The sequence below is a fragment of the Sciurus vulgaris genome (genome assembly GCF_902686455.1).
Source record: "Sciurus vulgaris genome assembly, chromosome: 3".
Classification (NCBI taxonomy): Eukaryota; Metazoa; Chordata; class Mammalia; order Rodentia; family Sciuridae; genus Sciurus; species Sciurus vulgaris.
In genome coordinates this window covers 52,245,602-52,265,429 of record NC_136463.1, presented here as the reverse complement: position 1 = coordinate 52,265,429, position 19,828 = coordinate 52,245,602, and the positions used below count along the sequence as shown (strand labels likewise).

General features: G+C 42.6%; 1 protein-coding gene across 1 annotated transcript; it reads right to left on the bottom strand.

Moving 5' to 3' along the window:
- Positions 1–1,915: 1,915 nt before the first annotated feature.
- GSG1L2 (GSG1 like 2) lies at positions 1,916–19,439 on the bottom strand (the record flags this gene model as incomplete). The annotated part of the gene is made up of 6 exons (XM_079130354.1): positions 1,916–1,948; positions 2,534–2,753; positions 7,289–7,400; positions 8,489–8,641; positions 10,089–10,136; positions 19,133–19,439. 6 exons carry the CDS (start codon positions 19,437–19,439, stop codon positions 1,916–1,918), a joined length of 873 nt encoding a protein of 290 aa, XP_078986480.1.
- Between the last annotated feature and the right edge of the window lie 389 nt (positions 19,440–19,828).

The following is a 19,828-nucleotide window of genomic DNA, read 5'->3' as shown; positions in this document are numbered from 1 at the left end:
CTTCCTTGGACGCCCGCTGCACCAAACACAGTGCCGTAATCTGGCAGGTACGGGCAGGATCCTTCTGTTGTGCTTACTGAATGCCAGACACTGTTTATTAGTGCACTAAGTCCTTGTGACCTTTAAAATAGGCAGGATTTCTGTTCTCATTTTACAGATACGAAAACTGAGGCAGAGAGGGATAAGTAACTTGTACAAGGTCAAGGTGAGGGTCCAGGATTTATAGGCTTCAGAGTTGATGCTTCTAATCATGAGCTCTATTACTTCCTACAAAATGCTTTAAAAAGGCTATTTAATAGGGTGCACACACATGCATACATGTATGTAACATGCCTACACATGTACGTGTATACATATGTGTCTACACACACATACACACATCCATGTACACACGTGTTTGATGTGTCCATAAAACATGTAAAAATTTGCCAACCATTATTCTAAATACTGGAGAACATACAAAGAACAGTTTTTACATAGAGAAATTTACAATCTGGAAGAGGGAATGGAAAGAAAGAGATCATTTTACTATATTGAAGAATTAAAGTTCAGCCATCTTATAGCAAAGATAGAGAAAACGAGATACCTTGGTTCTGTATCATGAGCTGCAACTCTGGGTACATGGAGGTGCTCACTTTTGAAAATTCCTCGTGCTGTGCACATATGACTTGTATACTTTTATCTTTGTGTTATACTTACGTACAATCAACATTTTAAACATTTAAAAGGAAGGGCCAGATGCAGTGGCACACACCTGTAATATCAGTGACTTGCAAGGCTGTGGCAGGAGGATCGTAAGTTCCAGGCCAGCCTGGGTAACTTAGTGACACCCTCCTCTCAAAAGAAAATAAAAAGGGCTGAGCTGTAACTCAGGGGTAGAGTGCTTGCCTAGCACATGCGAGGTCCTGGGTTCAATCTTCAGCACTACAAAACAAAATTATTAAAAGGCAGCATAGTGCCTTGGGAAGCTCAGATGACACGGCAGAGAATCAATTTTGACTTGATGACTGGCTGCCTTCTGCTCTGCCCTGAAGTCTAAACCAACCGCTGGTCCCTTTCTCTAACCTGTGATGCTGGCTTCTCTCATGTGGCTCTATGAAATTCATCTCTTCCCTGGCATCTTTAGCTGTATCCCAATATATGGCCCCCACCCAAGAGAGAATTAAGTGTCTCTTTGGTAATGTTTCCAGAGGACTTCCTCTCCAGTATCAAATTTAACTTGGTATTATAACAGTCTCACAGGCTCTACAGATGCAGCTACATACAGTGATATCATATAAAAGGACCTCCACACCACAAAGGGCAGAGGCTATTGGGCACCAACTCTTCTGTTCTAGGTGAGCAGACAGCCCAGGGAACCCTAACACACATTTGGTCATACTTCAGAAAAATATCCACTGTCTCTTTGAATGTGTTTGGTTGCAATGAAGCACAAAATTCCATGGGACCAACATTTGTTAGGCAGATGCTTAACACGAATTCCAGACATGAAGAAGTTAGGTTGGATTTTTCCCTTCATTTAACAGTATAACTGTTATCATTCAGCACAGGTTGACTGCTTTTATTGGAGACCTTCAGGGTTTTTTTCAGAAATGTAAGTTTGCTAAACTTACATAAATACAATTAAACAAAATAATTGGAGCCAGCACACGTTTAAGGTTGTTAGAATTCAGTGTTCCATCCCCCCTACGCCCACTCAAATGATGTGCCTGACATCCTGTGGCTCATGTTAGCTTAAAATTCAGGATGAATTGATAGAATATTGTAACTGATCACATTAGGAAAGCCAGGGGACACTGTGCCTCAGACAAAACTTGCATACTTGGCGGTGTTTATTTTTAGAAGCAAAAGTGCCTGGCGATTTAATTGAAGCAAGACAATTCAAACATTTGTTCCACTTAACTGAGATAAGATGTCACTCCTTTCGACTGTCATTGGACCTTCCAAACTGATTTTACCAGAAAATAGGCAGCTAGCGTAAAGTTAGTGTAAAGTTTCAAAAGAAAAACATTTTTAAACTAACAGAAACATATTTTAAAATTTCTACCTTCTTGATGAAAATAAAAAAGTATGTGATAGCCACCTGTTTTGTTTTTTGTACCAACTAAGGGGAAAAAAATTCTGAGCTTTCCTATCAATAAATATGTGTAGGCTACATATTTTGCATCCATTGTAAAGACTTGCCATTCCCTTTCTACATCTTCTCTTTCTCTTAGTGCTTGCATGTTGCCTCTTTCATAGGTACTTTTATTAAACTCACTGTTGGGAAAGCTTAAGGAGTTCTTTTATACTATAGTGTTAGTGGTCGATATCTTCTATAAGAATTGTTTCACTTAAAGATACTGGCATTTTAACACGAATGAGAAGGCTGGAGTCAAAGGGGTTTAGTGAAGGGGGAGATGGGAAATGGAGCATTTACCTGGACCTTAGTCTTCTGAAGTCTATCTCAGAGATGTTGATTTAGGGTACAATGCCTGGCTTATCTGCATGTGCAGATCTGGCAACCACAGGCTACTGGCTAGCACATGGATACCTTGCCTGGGACATTCAGGAAGGCACGTCCTGCAGGGCCGGGGGCGGCTCCTGTTTCCCAAACACTCTGTGAAGTCTCGGGTTCTGGGAAGTCATACTGAGGGTGCTGGTTGCTCTTCTGTATCCTTTGCTTCTCAGACCATTCCAGGCGGGCTGCTGTGTATCTGCTCATGACCGTGACTGACACAGCCATGCACAAGGCAAAAGAACCCCAGGCCATGCTGTCAACAAAAGGCAGAGTCAGGGAGGGGTGCAGGGCTGTGATTCCAGGGCCTCTTGCTGAGGGTGGGCCTGGTGGAAAGCCATCTCCTGCTGCTACCCCATTTGGACCTGGATTGTTTTTGTTTTTGTTTTAGATCACAAATTCCAGAGACCAGTCATATGCTTTTTAGCCCAGTGATTGAGAGAACCAATTCTGGAATCGTCCTGTTGGGTTTATACCAAAAGGCCCTGCCTCTTGTTGTCTCTGTGACTTTGAACTGGTTACTTCACTTGTTTAAGTTTCCTTATCTGTAAAACGGGACTAATATCAGTACTGTCACACAGTGTTCTTTTGAACATTCAATGAGCGACATGGTGATTAGCATCTGCTTTACCCCAAAAGATGTTTAAATGTTTACATTATTGTGAAATGGAGAGAAGGGTTGTGTGACAGACGAGGGATCAGTTTGGAGAAGACAGCTGATATGTAGAGCTAAACAGACATGCTTCTGGTTGGACAATAATAATTAATATTATCATTGTCTGCTAGATGCCACGATGAACCCTACATTTGTGAACGAAACCTCACAGCAACCCCTGGATGGGGGCACAATGAGGATCCTCATTTTGCAGATGAGAAAGCTGAGACACAGAGAATAAATAACTTGTCTATAGTCACCCTTAGTGGACCATCCTGGATTTGGCTCCAGACCCTGTGACCCAAGAGACAGCTGCCAACTCACTGGGCTCCGCTGCCTGCTGATGCTAAGCACTTGGCTAAGCAGGGGTTTCCCTCAGGGCTTGGGTGGGGCCTGGCCTTACTAAAGGTTTCCATTAGTGAATTTTCATTATTCTCATTTAGATGGGGCAGGATTATGAACTTAACTGAAGATAACTCCTGAGAATGGGGAAATATTATTTGGGAAAAAATTCCAGTTATCTGTGGGGAATGTTGTGTCCTGTGCTACTAGGTACAATTTAGGATAAGAGGGGGGGAATTTCACTATGCGTCTTATGACCACATCAGGCTATTTGCTGCTGCCACTCCCAAAATGTGATAAAATGCTGCACTTCATGCAAAAAGGAGAGGGAGAGTGACTTCTGTGTTTCAATTGGAGACTGACTTCATGGACCCAGTGCATCCCTCCACACCCAGTGAAATGAGATGGCTGATTCACTACTGTGGACACACAAGGGCAAAGAGAATTGGAGAGGAGACAGGAAGGCACCTGAGAGAGGGATAACTCATTCGTAGGGGGAAGACACAACCCATATACAGAGGAGACTCCATCAAGGCAGGCAGGAAGGAAGTCTGCTGGATTAGCCCCACTGAATCCTTGAGAGGCCAACACCTTCAGGTTCCAATATAGCACAGAAATGTCAGGGTACTGATATTGGGATGGTTGGTCCCAAGTTCTCCTCCATATCACATTCTCCCTCTGCCCCTAGGAGAGCTAAGATTTATTCTCTGGAGAAAGTGAAAGGAAGAAATATTCCAGATTCAGAGACAGCACGCTCAGGGACAGTGGGAGACAGTGCTGGTCTGAAGACATGGCGTTGCGTGTGGAGTAGGGAGCTCTCTCCAGTCCCTTTCTCATACCTAACCCCAGAAGTCAGCCAGACATGAAGACTCATTCCTCTTGCAGCTCTTGGGCAGTTCCCCTCTGAAGTGGTTGCAGAGAGAGAACCTCTACAAACCGAAAAGGATGTGTGTTTTTATGGGGTGGAATTCCCAGAAAAAATAAATGGTTTCATACTCAATCACATACAAAAAGAGCCCACCAGGAGATCAGTTCCAGTCCAGCTTGAGCGCTTTGATTAGCTTTAAATATGACTTGATAGTAAAGGATGCCAAAATCTAATGAACAGGAAAAAATAAATAAGTAAAAAAGAATTCTAAAGGAGAGAGATGACACAAGAAACTAGGAAACAGTGGCAAAAAGACAACCCTTTGGTTGATATCTTCAGAGGAATAAAAGAAGATGATACGTCTGTAAAGCAATATCAGGATACTAGGAAAAAAGGAACAACTAGAAAACAAAGAGCTCTTGGTAATTAAAATGAGTCCAAATAAGAATTCAATAGAAATGTTATAGGACTTGCAAAGGAAATTTTTCAGAACGTATAACAAGAAAGAGAAAGAGATACAAGGATATATAAGGAAAATATAAGGAAAGCAATAAGACATTGAGATAATTAACTCAAGAGACCTTGTTAGGTGATTATCTAACAAGTTCTGAGTTCTGAGAAAACAAAAACCTGAGGGAAAGATGCAATCAAAGAAATAACACAAGAAACATTCCCAGAATTCTAGGACACAAATATTCAGATTAAAAGACCCACCAGGCACGGGAAATAACAATGAATGTGATGGAAAGAAAATCCCACCAAGGAACATCATCCAGACATTTCAGAAAGAAACAACAGGTCACTTATAAAGATACATGAATCAGAATGGAATTGAACACTAGACAGTAACAATAATGTTGGAAATGACAAAGCAGTGTCTCCAAAATTCTAAGGGAAAATGATTGTCTACAAAGAATTCTGAACTCTACCAAACAATCAAGTTTGGAGCATTGAATAAGTACATTTCCAGATATGCAAGGAAAAAAATGGTCTGTCATTGAATCCTTTTTTAGGAAGATACTTGAGGATGTGCTCCCACAAAACATGAATATAAACTAAATAGAATAATCCTAGGGGACCTAGGAAACAGTACTGCAACATATAAGCTAGTGGCAAAGGGAAGTCCCAAGACAAAGGGAAGTCTCTAACAGCAACCAATTCAGAAGAGAACAGGAAGATAGTGGGGTTTTGGGGAAACGGAGGGGTTGAAATTGATAGCTTGTTATGCATCATATTATTTGATTCTTTAAAGTATTTGTATATGTATCTTTTATTAAAAAATAAGTAATTATAAATAATAGGAACAAAACCCAAACCAAATGATGTTGAAAACAAGATTCTTCAGATTCCTATGTGGTTTGGGATTTGCTTCCATCTATGGCAATTTGAGCTCAGCACAAATTGGTCATAGATTAGAATCCACCTGAAATTCATCTGTGCTCAACTGTGCCCAGGTCTGGTGATAACCCCTCAGAACTGGCTGTAGTACAGAGAGAAGTCACTAAAGTGATAGACAGGTGGAAGTATACAGAAAAGTACTTGTAAAACGTGATGCCTTCAGACTGGGAAGATAAAGACAACAAAGAGTTTTAAACCTGATAAGTTATAAAACACACAGATCATAGCAACACAGGTATGTTCTCCAAACTCTAGGATAATAGGATGAGGGAAGGAGCCCTGAAAGTGTTTTACAAAGAGAAAAGTCACTGTCAAATACAAATATTAAGACAAATCTCCAAGCAAAATGTTTTATTTGGGATAAACAAAGAATAGGATTGTAATCTGGGACACATGCACAGACCAGGGTGACCTTTGGTATATCCAAAGAACAGAGGAAAAGGTTGTGATTTTATTGAAATAGAAAAGAGTTACTTAAATTGTTTTGAAAGAAAAGTCCATTGTTGCCAGGTGCAGTGGCACACACCTCTAGCTCCAGTGACTGGGGAGGTTGAGGCAGGAGGATGACAAGTTCAGGGCCAGTCTCAGCAACTTAGGAAACACTGTCTCAAAATAAAATAAAAATGGCTGGTGCTGTAGCTCAATGGTGGAGTGCCCCTGGGTTCAATCCCTAATATGAACAACAACAACAAAAAATCTATTGATGCCAGTGGTGTCTTTTGAGAGTGGCAAGCTATGGTTGGCTGGTGTCGTCGTTGCTGGATAAGATTATTTTTAATCTTGGGGTTCCAGTTAGGCCCTAGTGGCTTTGGATTAAGCTTCTGAGACAGTGTATCTGGCAAGTGTTCATGTTTAAGTGGCTAATTGTCCTTGTGCCTCTAGTTGTCCCCGTGTGACTCATAGTAAACTATAGTTGGTAAAAATTTCCTGTAATTAGGCAAATCATGCAGAAGAGCTCTCCCCTCAGGGCTTTCTTTGGGTCTCTCTGTCAGGGTTTGACCTGAATGATGCCATTTTTAACCCAACAACTTTTGCCTAACACAAGAGGTTACCATGTAGGATGAAAATGTAGGATATAAGATGCTTTGGAGGTCCATGTTAACAAGAACCCTGGTGGTCTCCTATGACATGGCCAAGCCTTTCTGTTAGAGCCAGAACTTCTAAGCCATAGCCTTATCTTTCCATTAGGCACAGGAGCTGGCCTCTCTCATTGAAGAGGAGTTCTAGCTCAGGGCCCTTTCTGCCAGTCTGTGTTTAAATAATGTAACAACAATGTCTCCATTTCTTGAGGACTTTACTATGTGCCAAACATTTTGTAAAATAACCTCCTCAAATCCCTATAAAACTATTTAAGGCAGATATCCTCATTTTACAGGTAAGGAAACTGGGCTACAGGAAGGTTACAAAACCAACTCAAAGTCACAAGAGTAGCAGGTGTCAGCATCATGATCAACGTCAGTTGTCCTATAGAACCCATGTGTACCTCTGCTAATCCTCTAGGGTCAAGCACCATAACTGAACAACTTACCAATATGACCAGCCATAATCCCATGTCTGAGGCCTCCAATCTTCTGGCCCAAGGTTCACAGTGATTTGAAAAATAGTCGTGTACATCATGTGGGCCACCATGCCCAGAAGCCCTGCACAAGGAAAGCTTTGTGAGCCACAATTAAGAATGTGATGTGGTCAAAGAGCTCTCTCTCTCCCTCCCATGAATGGGAGGTTAGGAGCTCTTTGGCATCCACAAAGTCTTCATGATGTATCTGCACTTATACATCCTTTTACATTCTGTGTGGCATCTTGTTTCTACAGTTGAAACTCAAGAGACATCCAGAAAGAGGTTGAATCACAATCAGGGAGGACTTTGGTGGATGCCAGGTCCTGGACAGGAATCTCCAAGTGTCTGTGCCCTGGCTCTTTCCTATGAAGATCCAGAAGTTGAATTTTTATCATTGTATTCTCTGATGATAAGACTTAGGAAAGATGTTACACTTATCAAGCACATAAGTGACATGGAAATTGGATTGATGCACTATAAACAGTCTTTGTGGATCCACCTGGAGAACTGGAAGAAGTAATTTGTTCTGGGTCCTTTCTTGGAGGATAGACTCACATAGGAGACTGAATTAAGTTACTTTAAAAGTTGTTTAGAGAAAATAGAAGTAGAACCAAAAGAGTAGTTAGTTCTTCACTTTTATGAAATATTTACACCAAATTTGGATAATAATTTTTTTAAAAAGCTACCATTTATTCTGTACTTACTACATACTAGATACTCTCTTATTTGGTCATCACTGTAGTCTGTACAGTCTGGCCATGATAGCTAACTTACAGAAGTTAAATAACACAGCCCTTACGTAGTAGAGATTTGAACTTGGAAGGATTCTTCCAAAGATTCAGGCCTAACTACCATACTAAACGAGATGATTTCTGTCCTCACAGTCAGTGCATCCTCTTTACTGGCTGTGACAAAGATATACTGATAAATTTTTAATCCCCATCTGTACCTATGCCCTTTCTTTTTATCATTCATGAAGCAACAATTCTTCTACCCAAGGGGATTGATTCAGTGACTTATTCAGGGAACAGCTGTCCTGCTGAACTGGCCATTGGCAGGAAAGATTCAATGTATTTTTTGGCAATGGGTACACCCAACCTGAAGTATTGGGTTTCCTCTGGGGCAGGCTGAGGGGAATCTGCCTGTTCTAATGATGCTGCTGGACAGTACCTGCAAGCACCATGAGGATGGCTACTGAGGCATCCACCTTGAGCCAGTTGAAACCAGAGCTGTGACAACTCACTCTGGAACCCAGGAGGATGGCACTTGTCAGTATCAGAAAGACAACCAGGACTTCAGCTCCAATGGAAATCCATAAAACACCTGCAAAATGAAAGGAGGACAGAAGTGCTGGGCGTTTAGAACTTGTAAGCACTGGAAGGTTCAAACCTTTGATTTAGTTTACTTCTGTATTAGTTTATTTTGTTACTGTAATGAAATGCCTGAGACTGGATGCTTTATAAAGAAAAAAGTTTATTTAGCTTACAGTTTTGGATGCTGCATGACCCGGTTCTTATAAAGGCCCCTCGGCTATATTATATCAAGGTGGCTAGCATTGTGGTGGAAGCATGTACTAGAGGAAGAGATCACATGGCAAGAGAGATGGCGAGGGGTCAGGCTCTCTCTTTTATTATAACTGTCTCACAGGAACAAACTCAGAGTCAAACAAGAACAATGTTAATTTTTTCTATAGACTGTGCCCCAGTGACCTTAATACCTCCCACTAGATCCCACCTCTTAAAGGTCCTTCATCACCTCCAATCTTCACTGGAGGCCAAACTTCTAAAATAATAACTCCTGGTGGACACACTCAAACCATTTCCGAACCATAGTGACTTGTGAAATAAGTAATAAAAAGTGAATTCCTTAGAGTCAAAGTCAAAGATCCATCTGCTGAATCTTGGAAAGTTGGCAAATAAAGGGGGCTCCTGGGACCTGAAAGAGATGTTTGCAAAGATTGACCAAGGTTGGGAGGGAAAAACACTAAGCAAAACCCCAGGATGAGGACACAAGAGATAACTGGGATCCCCACACCCCACATCAAAGGCTAATGCGTTATTTAAATTTTAACAGAAGATGCTGTCTCTTCCTTTTTGGAGATAAGCAAACTTCTGCATGAGGGCTGGAGTTTGAGAGCTGTAGAGCCCCATCTGTAAGTATCCAAGCCCACTTACTTCTGAGAAAGTGGCTCATTCAGCCTCTGGATGGACTCCTGCCTGTGGCTTTTAGGAACCATGTTGGATGTGGAGTGGAATGGGTAAAGGGGACAGGAAGAGGAACTGATTGTAAAAGTCCTACAGTAGGGCAAGTCAGGTGATAGGACATATGAATGAATGAATCACACGTGATCCATTCCACATCTCCACAAAACCTGTTTTAGCTGGGAGAATAAATACTAAGAAAGTAATTGCAAGTTGAATGAGTGACATAGAGAAGAAAAAGTGCTTTAGGCAGTGGTATGCCAGAACTCATCTCTTCCCCATCAGTCTACACAGAGAGCTTCCCCTGATGGGAATATTGACACCAGGGAAAGTGGCAGATGCTACCAATCAGGGCTTCCCCTCCCCCCACAAAGTGGGTTGTTTAATGTTTGCCAGCCTCCACATGCTATGGGGCATGTGGAGAGGTCTTTGGTTTTGGATTTTGGATTTGACTTCATGGGGAAACCATAAATTGCTGACTCATCTTTCCCCACACTGGTCCAAAAAAACAATAAAAATTGTTCAAATTGTGAGGAGTGCGGTGGGCAGAACATGAGTAGGATACTTACCTTTTTCCTCAGTTGGTATTATACTCTGGAAACTCCTACACCGTTCACCTAAAGGTAAAGAGAAGGCAGTCATCAGTAGGGTTAAACGTGACACTTAGGGGCAACTGGTGTTTGCAGCTCCTTGGTTCATTTTGAATGAGAAAGGGGTGATATGGAAGACTACTTTTATGCTCATAAACAAGTGGTGTTAACATCATCCTATTGAACTCCTGTTTGACAATATAACCTTCTCATTCTCACAATGAACTGTGAACAGAAATGAGGTGGGTCAGAAATTTTAAGAGCCAATGAACTGTTCACTGGTTCTTGTTTCTTTTTCTCTGTGATCACAGAAGCACAGGTCGAGATGACATCTCTATCAGCCTGGGTCCCTGAATAGCTACAGTGAGGAGATTCCCTTACTTAGCTGAAAAGTCAAGACAGAGTGAGTAAGAAATAGATGTGTTGATTTTAATCACTGGAATTTTGAGGGATTTTTTGTTATTGTAGCACAAACTAGTCAATCCAGACAGATCCACTAAGTAAGTTTTTTTTTTTTTTTTTTCCTGGTTAAAGTATCAACATTTTAAATGATTTTTTAAGTGAATTTGAGCCGATTTTGAACCATCTCTGTTACCAAGACTTTCAATACATAAGTGTCGCAGGCTTGTATTCCATCATGCTTTCTCGACTGTAAAAGAAAGGGAGGAGTTATTGTGTGTGTGTGCTAGGTATTGTCAGACCTACCACCAGACTTATTCAGGTGTTCTGGGTTGGGGGGTGCTATGCATGAGTGTCATCTGCCATGCTATGTTGAATGGAAAAATTTGAGTTGTTGCTTTAGATATGTAGTCCTCTTGAAAGTACCAAATCCATAGATATCTACCTGGTGTGCAGATGAAATCAAATTCTGGTCTGAGGGTAAGTGCCTGAGGGAAAATTACTGCGCAGGACAACACAGGAAGAAGCAGTTTCAGTATCAGACCCAGGTGTGCAGAGGCCCACTGCTGTCCTGCTACATCCCCCACTTCCTGCAACTCAGGGGCTGTAAGAAAGGTGTCTGACACACAGGGATCTGCTTCAATCTCACCTAAAACACAGCAAGCCATGAAGTAAAGGAGCATAAATCTTCAAAAGAACACCTTTCTTATCTCTAAAATAGTTCAATACTCCCCACAGTCACCTTGCTTCGAACATTAAATGAGATAATATACAGGGAAGCTGCTATTACAATTAATATTCACTGAAACCTTATTGGAACAAAATGAGGTCTTTTTTTTTTTTTTTAAAATGGGGTCTGCAGGATCATTAGACTAGTCTCTGAGTACTCTGAAGTCAGGGATCAAGTCCACTACCTGTGCTGGAAGTTTCCAGGAACAAAAGGAAGTTTAGAGATTGTTTTTAGATCTCAGAAAAACATATTTTTCTTTTATAAGGAGCAAATCCTGAAACTTAACATTCATGTGCAAAAATTCATAATGACTTGCTATTTCCTCTGGCATCAAGCTGAACTTCCTCCTCTGGGCTTCTGTGTCCTGACCCTATCAACCTGACTTCCCACAGGGCTCATTTTTTTGCATAACCCAGCTTTCTCCTTCTTCCTCACCATGCTCACCTGGTGTCTTTGTCATTCTGGGATGCTGTAACACATTATCATAGATTGGGTGGCTTAGTAATGACAGAAATTGACTTCTCCATTCTGGGGGCTGGAAGTCTGAGATCAAGATACCCACCAGCATGGTCAGGATCTGGTGAAGGCTGTCTTCCAGGCTGTACCTTTGTCCCTATCCTTACATGACAAAAAGAACTGGCTAGGCATCTGGACTGTTCTTATAAGGCCACTAATCCCATTCATGAGAACTCTACTCTTATCAACAAATTACTACCTACAGGCCCTATATCCAATACTATCGCCTGAGGAGGAAGATTTCAACATGTGAATTTGGGGACGACCCCATCATTGAGTCCATAGTGCATGGGAGGGATCATATGTCTGAGCAGGCACATGTTTAAAGGTCCTAAACCTTAAGATTTGTCACATTCATTCCACAATTAAACCCCCAGTGCCCATGGGGTCCTCTCACTTTAGCACGGCTCCTCTGCTGAGCCAGAGGAAGAACAGAAACAAAAGCCGGTTTGTGACAGAAACCATTTGGTGGAGCTTCTCTGCTGGAGTACTTTTTGACTTGAATGTGTAGCCAAGGATTCGTGTGTCACATAACTGTGCACACCTAGGTGGCCTGAAGGAGGGTATCAACACAACCTGGGACTGCCGGCAACTGAATCAGGGACCTGTCTATTCATCTGAAGCCACAATGGCCTTTACCACTTTTTGATTAAGTGAACTTTGGGTTAATGCTATTGGACACTTTTTCTTGTCGATTCTGTGATGTTGGCAACAGTCACTGAGGGATCATGGCTGAAGTGGCAAAAAGTCATCTGAGTTCCCTCAATTCTACCAGGGAGGTCCCCAAAGCACTGGGGAAATCCCAACACACACACCTTGTTCTTTGGCAGAGGTCTTTGGGGCTGAGGTAGTACTCTTTGTTCATGTCACCTCCTCAGATCCTAACCACAGCCCCATGAGTGTGGCCAGCAGTAAGAGCAGCATATGGACTATGGATAACATGTGGCATTTAAATCTAAGAGGCCTGGCCTCTGTGCCTAGTTCTACTACATTCAGGAATCATAGAAAGTTTTCTGACCTTTCTGAGTCTTGCTTTCTTCATCTGCAAAACTGGTATAATAAAAGTTCTTCAATAAGAAAGTTGTGAAAGTATTTTTGTAAATCACCTTACCTGTTTTTGTTTGTTTAATTATTGACAAAGGCAAGTATAAGTAGCTCTGTTTTATAGATCTGGAGGCTAGACTCAAACAGGTCGATAGAGTCAGGAATTGACCCTCCCATTTAGAGACTCAGTACCTTTTTCTACATCACTACATGCTCTCTCTTTACCTAGCATATGGAGGAATGCATTAGTCTCTTTTCTGTTGTTGTAACAAAAGGTTGGGTATATTATTAAAAAAGAGGTTTATTTGGCTTTCAGTTCTGTGGTTTCCAGAGCATAATGCCAGTTTCTGCTCAGCTCTAGGGAGAACTTTCTGGCTACACCACAATATGGCAGATAGCATCATGGTGGAAGTGTGTGTAAAAGAAGGAGAGAATAAACACATGGCAAAATAAGAAGCACAAGGAATTTCAGGTAAGGTTTGTTCTTTTTATAACAACCTGTTCTCTCAGGAACTAACCAGGGTCTCACAAAAAATACATTAATCTTTTCTAGAGGTATGTTCCCCAATGACCTATGACCCTTCACCAGACCCCACCACTTAAACACCACCACACTGGGGACTAGGCTTCCAGCACAAAATACCTGAGGTATTTTGTTACAGCAACAGAAGACAGACAAGTACACTCCTCCATACTTTGGGGGACACACTCAAACCATGCCCAAAGCAGAGCAAGGAGTAAGGGTCTCTCTCATCTTCTGAGGAGAGCTGCCTTTTCAAAAGAGTAGAGAGGCCAGGAGCAGAGCCAGGGGCAGGGACAGAGTGGGTGGAGGCCAGCCGTGCAGATTAAGGGAATTCACAATAGCTTAGGAGGGTGAGTGTAGCTTGGGTCCAAAGAGTCAGATCGGAGTGACCCCTTGATTAACTCGAATCCTCAGAAATGGTGTTCCTTTTGAATAAAGCCAGCAGGATTAAAAGGAAAAATCTTCATAAATCCCACGAAGCCAGAGAGACGGGTGTTACATAGCTTGGCAATATTTGGCGGCCAAGCAGCACAGCAAGCCAGCCCTAGGAGGTGGTGCCCAAGTCCTCGGTGCTGAACTCTGCCATCCCCAGTCAGCTCACCCTCCATCTAGGGTGCCCAGATCCCCCTTCTCCTTGAACTTTTGGAGATTGGTAGACCAGCACAGAATCTAAAATCAACGCATTTTCTTGGTTAAAGGACTCGCCTAAGGAAAAGAACATCTAAGTATTGCCTCTACCAGGAATTTTCATTTTAAATCCTCATTTTCAAATGTGGAAACAAAGATATGGTCTCTCTTTAAAGGGTTGGGGATAAAAGACAGAACTACCGGAGGTGGCTTGAATAGAGGAAGTCCTGAGATAGCATTCTAGGTTCAGTCAGCTTTTTCACTTGTATGACCAAGATACCTGACAAGAACAATTAAAGAAGGAAAAGTTTATTTGGGGGCTCACAGTTTCAGAGACCTCAGTTCATGGAAGGCTGGCTCCATTCCTTGGGGCTTTGGATGAGGCTGAATATCGTGATGGAAGAGTGTGGTGGAGGAACGTGGCTGGGACATCACACCAGGAAGCAAAGAGAGACTAGGCTCAGGTCACAAAATACTTGTCCTAAAGGCATGCCTCCAATTACCCTCCTCCAGCCATACCTTACCTGCCTGTAGTCACCACCCAGTTAATACCTATCAGTGGATTAATGCGTCGATTGGGTTAAGTCTCTCAGAACCCAATCACTTCATCTTCAAAGCTTTTTGCATTGTCTCATGCATGAGGTTTTGGGGGACACCTCATATCTAAACCGTAACACTGGGAGAATCAACTTTTAGACAGGTGGGGCTGTTTTGGAAGGAAAACTCCAGTGCAGCCCCATGGGACAGCAAAGCTGGGAGTGCTGGGACCCCTGGATTTGTTTAGGGCTGAGGACCCTCTTTCCCTGGTTGGAGTCCTCACTGCCAGCTCCACTGAGCGACCCTGGCCCTTCTCTCCAAAGCACTGTTGGGTTCCTTTCTATTTACCTCCAGTCCTAACCCCTTTTTTCCTTATGCTCCAGATCTCCCAGACCCTGTGAAAAACTAAACAAAATAGTGGGTGTTTGGAAAGCATATTTTCTAGCTGGGGACCCCAGGTTGTACTCTGTTGCAAATATACTTTTTTGGGCTTATGCAATGTCCTAAAGAGATTTTAAAATTGGGGCATTTTACAAAAATGTGCAAATATCTTATTTCCTTTGAAAAATTAGAGGATCTGACTGCATTGGTTCACAAGTATCAGAAACAGGAAATTTCAAGGTCATTGGCAATCCCAGTTTTTTCACCCATTTTGTCACCCCCTCCTATAGATAAGCATTTGACTTTGTACCATCTGATACATAGCTTTTTATTTATCCTCTAATGTGTTCGCTATTCATTTATTTTTCTGTAAAATAAAAAATTAATTCTAAACTGTTTGCTTTAGGGACAACCTGGAGGTAGCAATATTTCTTGGTGGGATGGTGTAAAAAGTGTTCTGGGGATGATGTCTTTCTTTCTTCCTTCTTGATAAAGTGATGGCAATATTTAGAGACCTTGGTGATCTTCTTAAACTAAGAAATGTGTCAGTGTCAGCAGAGGATTTTTAGGTTGATGGGTACAAAATTATCCATTGAGACTTATTAGAACTGCTGCCTTCCAGCTGTTTTGCGCATGGTGAGGGGTGGGCAGGAAAAGTCAGGACAAAGAGTTAAGACATTTGAGTTCCACATCCAGCTCTGTTAGTATCTTCAGTGGGTAACTTGTACCTCTACAACTCAGTTTTCCCAACTGTAAAGTGACTCTGTTGTCATAGGCTAGTTTTTCTCAATGCGTGCTCCACAAGTCTTGCCAAATGTTAATTAATACATATATATATAGAGACACACACACTCCCAGATAAGTATATCATATAAAATATATATAAAATAAAGATATTTTATATAATATGTACTTATATAAAATATATTTTGGAAACCATTGGAATATGTCATATTAATCAGGGGACTTCTCAGAGATTTTGGTTTGCTAATAGATATCGTGAATTTTCAAGAAGAAAATATAAAATGCAATATTTTCCAAATTTGTCTATCAAATCTATTTTTATCTTTTTTTAGTAAAGAGCATCTCAAAAGGCATCTCTGTGGTGTAATCTTTTTTTTTTTTTTCTCCCAGTGCTGGGGATCAAACCTTGGATCTTGGTAAGCACTAGGTAAGCACTCTGCCACTGAGGTACAACCCCAGCCTTCTGTGGGGTAAATCTGTAGCAATGTGCAGTGAGGCATTTGTTTAGATCTTTTTCTGTCCTGACATCAAAAATATAGTCACACATAAATCGAAAAGGGATCAAGAAACACACCCTTATTTCTACTTGATGTTGCACATGAATCATTAAAAACAACAGCCCTCCTTGGAATTCAGTGTGTGTCTCTGATGATACAAGAAAAACCCTTCAGTGGTGTGATCCAGGTGAAGGTGGTGAGTGTGTGTGTGTGTGAACTCTCTGTGTGGTTGGCAGAAATTCCATGGGGGCTTCCTCTAGCGGAAGGAGCATGAAAGAGCCTCAGGCAGTCTCTGAACTATACTTTCAGCTCTTGTTTTAGGCTGAGAAGAGTCACCACCCCCCACACACGCTGGTTAAATTTTTATCAGACATCTCAGGACAGTTTACACCCTCCACCTGCCTAGTGTTTCTGTGACAGTGGGAGGTACAGACATGCCTTAGGATATGCAGGAGGCCCAGTGACACAGCTGCTTCCAGTCCTCCCTAAGTGTCCAGCTCCAATCTTCCTCAAGTCCAGCCCATGCAGAGCGTTCCCTCCCAGTTCCCTGGTTCCTGAGGAAGCAGCTCTCACCTTCTAGTTTTCTAACTCTGTCCTCAAGTTCAGCAAATACTAGGCCCCTTATCCCTGACTTTATGAATGGTAATGTTGATGTCACATCAATTTTCTCCAGTTAGACTTTTTCTAAGGAACACTGTCCGGTTGAGCTCCCTGCACTGGAGTGACGTGACCTTGTGTTGCAGGGAGGGATGCTGCCCCAGGAGACGTGGAAGAGCCATGTGCGCATGTTCTTCTGCAACAAGGCTTCCTTCTTTCCCTTGCTCGTGTTCTGGTGCAGTACTTAAACTGCTGCCTCCGACCTTGGGTCACCGTACTCTCTTTTCCTGGAATGTTCTCACCTCCAATCTCCATGTATTCAAATCACGTTCCTACCGATGTGGTACAGAGGTCACCTCCTTTACAAAGCCCTCCTCATCTCCACAGCTATAAATAACCTCTCCCTCTGTCCCATTTCCCTAGCATAGGTGAGGCTTCTTCACAACCATTGCCACGTTCTTCCTTGTTTCATTCTGATCTTCGCTCTCTCCCACTGGGTGCTTAGCTCTCAGCTCACTTACCTTTGTACGCCCCACTTGCCTACCCCTGTGCTGGACATGGAAATGAGGGTTAGTGAATTTCCTCCACACTGTGCTGAATGCCCTCTCGCCAGTGGGCTTTCCTGTGCCCTGGAACTTGCTTCTCTCATTTTAGCATGTGTCAAAAATCACCAGGGGAGCTTATTAGAAATACCAATTCTACTAGATAAAAGAGAGAGTTGAGTAGAACAAAAATACTAATGCTATGAGAATGGGAAAAGAAAAGACTATGAGAAAATCCAGGAAAAACTGAAGTAAACAATTAATGTAATCATAACACCATCCATGATCATAGAACAAACAATATATATCCATATAGTCAAAATGAATAATAGCTTTGCCAACTTAAATAAAACAGTAATATCATTTTATGAAGGAAGATGGCAGAGGGGTGTGGGATGTTGTGGTATGAGAGAATCAGTATTTTTGTTATTATAACAGAAAGTCAATAAATAATGCCTAAAATGAAACAACTCAGTTAGACATGGCTTCCCCTAGAGGGTAGGACTAAGTAATGAGGAAGGGTCAGAGACTGCTGGGTTTTCTCAGAAGCCTTTTGAAATGAGTTGATCTTTTATCTTTTATTTTGGCTAAAACTTTTTTTAAAAAAAGGAGAATGCAGGTTTCTAGACCCACCCTAGACCTACTGCATTACAGCCTCCAGGACTTGGTAACTGGGTGATTCTGGTTCACACCAACATTTGATAACTGGTGTGGTCATTATATATAGCTATGGAAATAGAAGTAGGCAGTCTGAAGATGGGAACTTGGAAAAGGGAGTAGAAGCTTCCAAGGAATTTGTCTATGGATATGGTGTTTATAGTTGCCAACCTCAAAATATAGGACCGTCTTGGGAATCCTTGAGGGTATAGGGTCACAAGCTTCCTGCACCTGCCCAAAAAGGTAGTGCTATCCTTCTATAAGACCTTTATAGTGAAGTGCTCCTGGGTGTTCAATTTCTAGTACCAAAACAAACAAAACTGCCCCAGACTTTTGCCATCATTGGAGCATCACCGAAGTTGATCACCAAGCTCAGACCTTTATGGCCTTATAGAAAGATGGCACTACCCATGCAGAGAGTAGGGAGCTCCTCCGGTAGTTGTAGTCTTAACAGCTGTGCAAGTTGAAACTTTCTGAACCTCGGTTTCCTTATTTATGAACTGAGGATTATATACCTTACAGGATTATTTCAAGGAGAACCTGAGATAAGGTCTAATTTGTTAAGGTCATGCTTTGGTGGATGATGTGGGAGATGCTCCAATGATAGTAAAAGTCTGTTTTTTTTTTTTTTTTTAATAGTACTGAGGATTGAACCCCAGTCACTTTACCACTGAGCTACCTCCCCAGTCCTTTTTATTTCGAGACAGGGTCTCCCTAAATTGCTGAGAGTCTCACTTAGTTGTTCAGGCTGGCCTTGAAATTGGAGATCCTCCTGCCTCCACAGTCACTGGGATTATGGGCATGCCCCACTGCGCCTGGCTGTGTAAGTCTGTTTTTGAAGAGAACCTTCTGTTCCAAGACCCCTTAAAAGTACAGAAGAAATATCAGGGATGCAGTTTAGAGTCGGGTGGGGCCACCTTTGATCCTCCAGGGATTGGATGACAATGACAAAAGGTAAAAGCTAATGTTGAATAATCACTTCACAATGTGTCAGGCATTGTTGCAAGTACATTATGTGAATCTCGTCATTCAATCTTTACAGTAACTCTACAGAGATAAGTACTGCCACCATTCCCATTTTATAGATGGGAAACCTGAGGGTCAGAAGGGATTGTATAGAAAGTCTGTGGCAGAGCCATGATTCAAACCCAGGTGACCTGACTCCAGAGCCCCGCCTTGCGGCCACCATCCTGCACCTGTGCCCCCAAGAACCTGGGGACTGAGCTCACCTGTGCTGTTGAGGTTCTCCTCGCAGGACTGCCAGAGGCCCACGTGGAGCCTGCGCTGGATGAATTTGTCGTCCCCTATCTCCCAAATGTATTGGACCACCTGGCTCTCGTCCCTGCTGCCATAGCTGCTGTTGGACTGTCTGAAGTGGATGCAGTTCATCCCTTGCAGCTGGTCTTGGCACAGCGGCTTTGTAACCTTCCGCGCCCCTTCACACCAGTAGCTGCTGCTCACCGCGGTGAGCGAGAAGGCGAGGGCCAGGCAGATGGGGAGGAGGGTCAGTGCTCGCTGCCGCCTGGCCCTGTCCATGGCTGAATGAGGAGCTCTACTGCAGACTGAGCCGCGGGGCCGGTTCCTCCCCTCTTCATCATGGTCCCCATTCCTCAGCCCTGCCATCTGGCGTCCTGACAGTCTCCTCACGTCCCCTGGGGGATCTGAGAGCGCTCCGGTGTGCTGCGTGCACCTGAGCACTGTGGCGGAAGGGGCTACACGCAAACAGACACAGGGTTGGACCCTCAGCCCTCCCCGGGGTGGAGATGCGCAGGAGGGCAGTGCTTTATTTTTAAAATCTGTGGCAAACTATACGTAACATAGTTGGCCATCTTGACCGTTTTGAGCGTGCTATTCAGTGGCATTAAATACCCTCACACTATTGGGCAACCGTCACCACCATCCACCTCCCGAACTCTTCTTGCAAA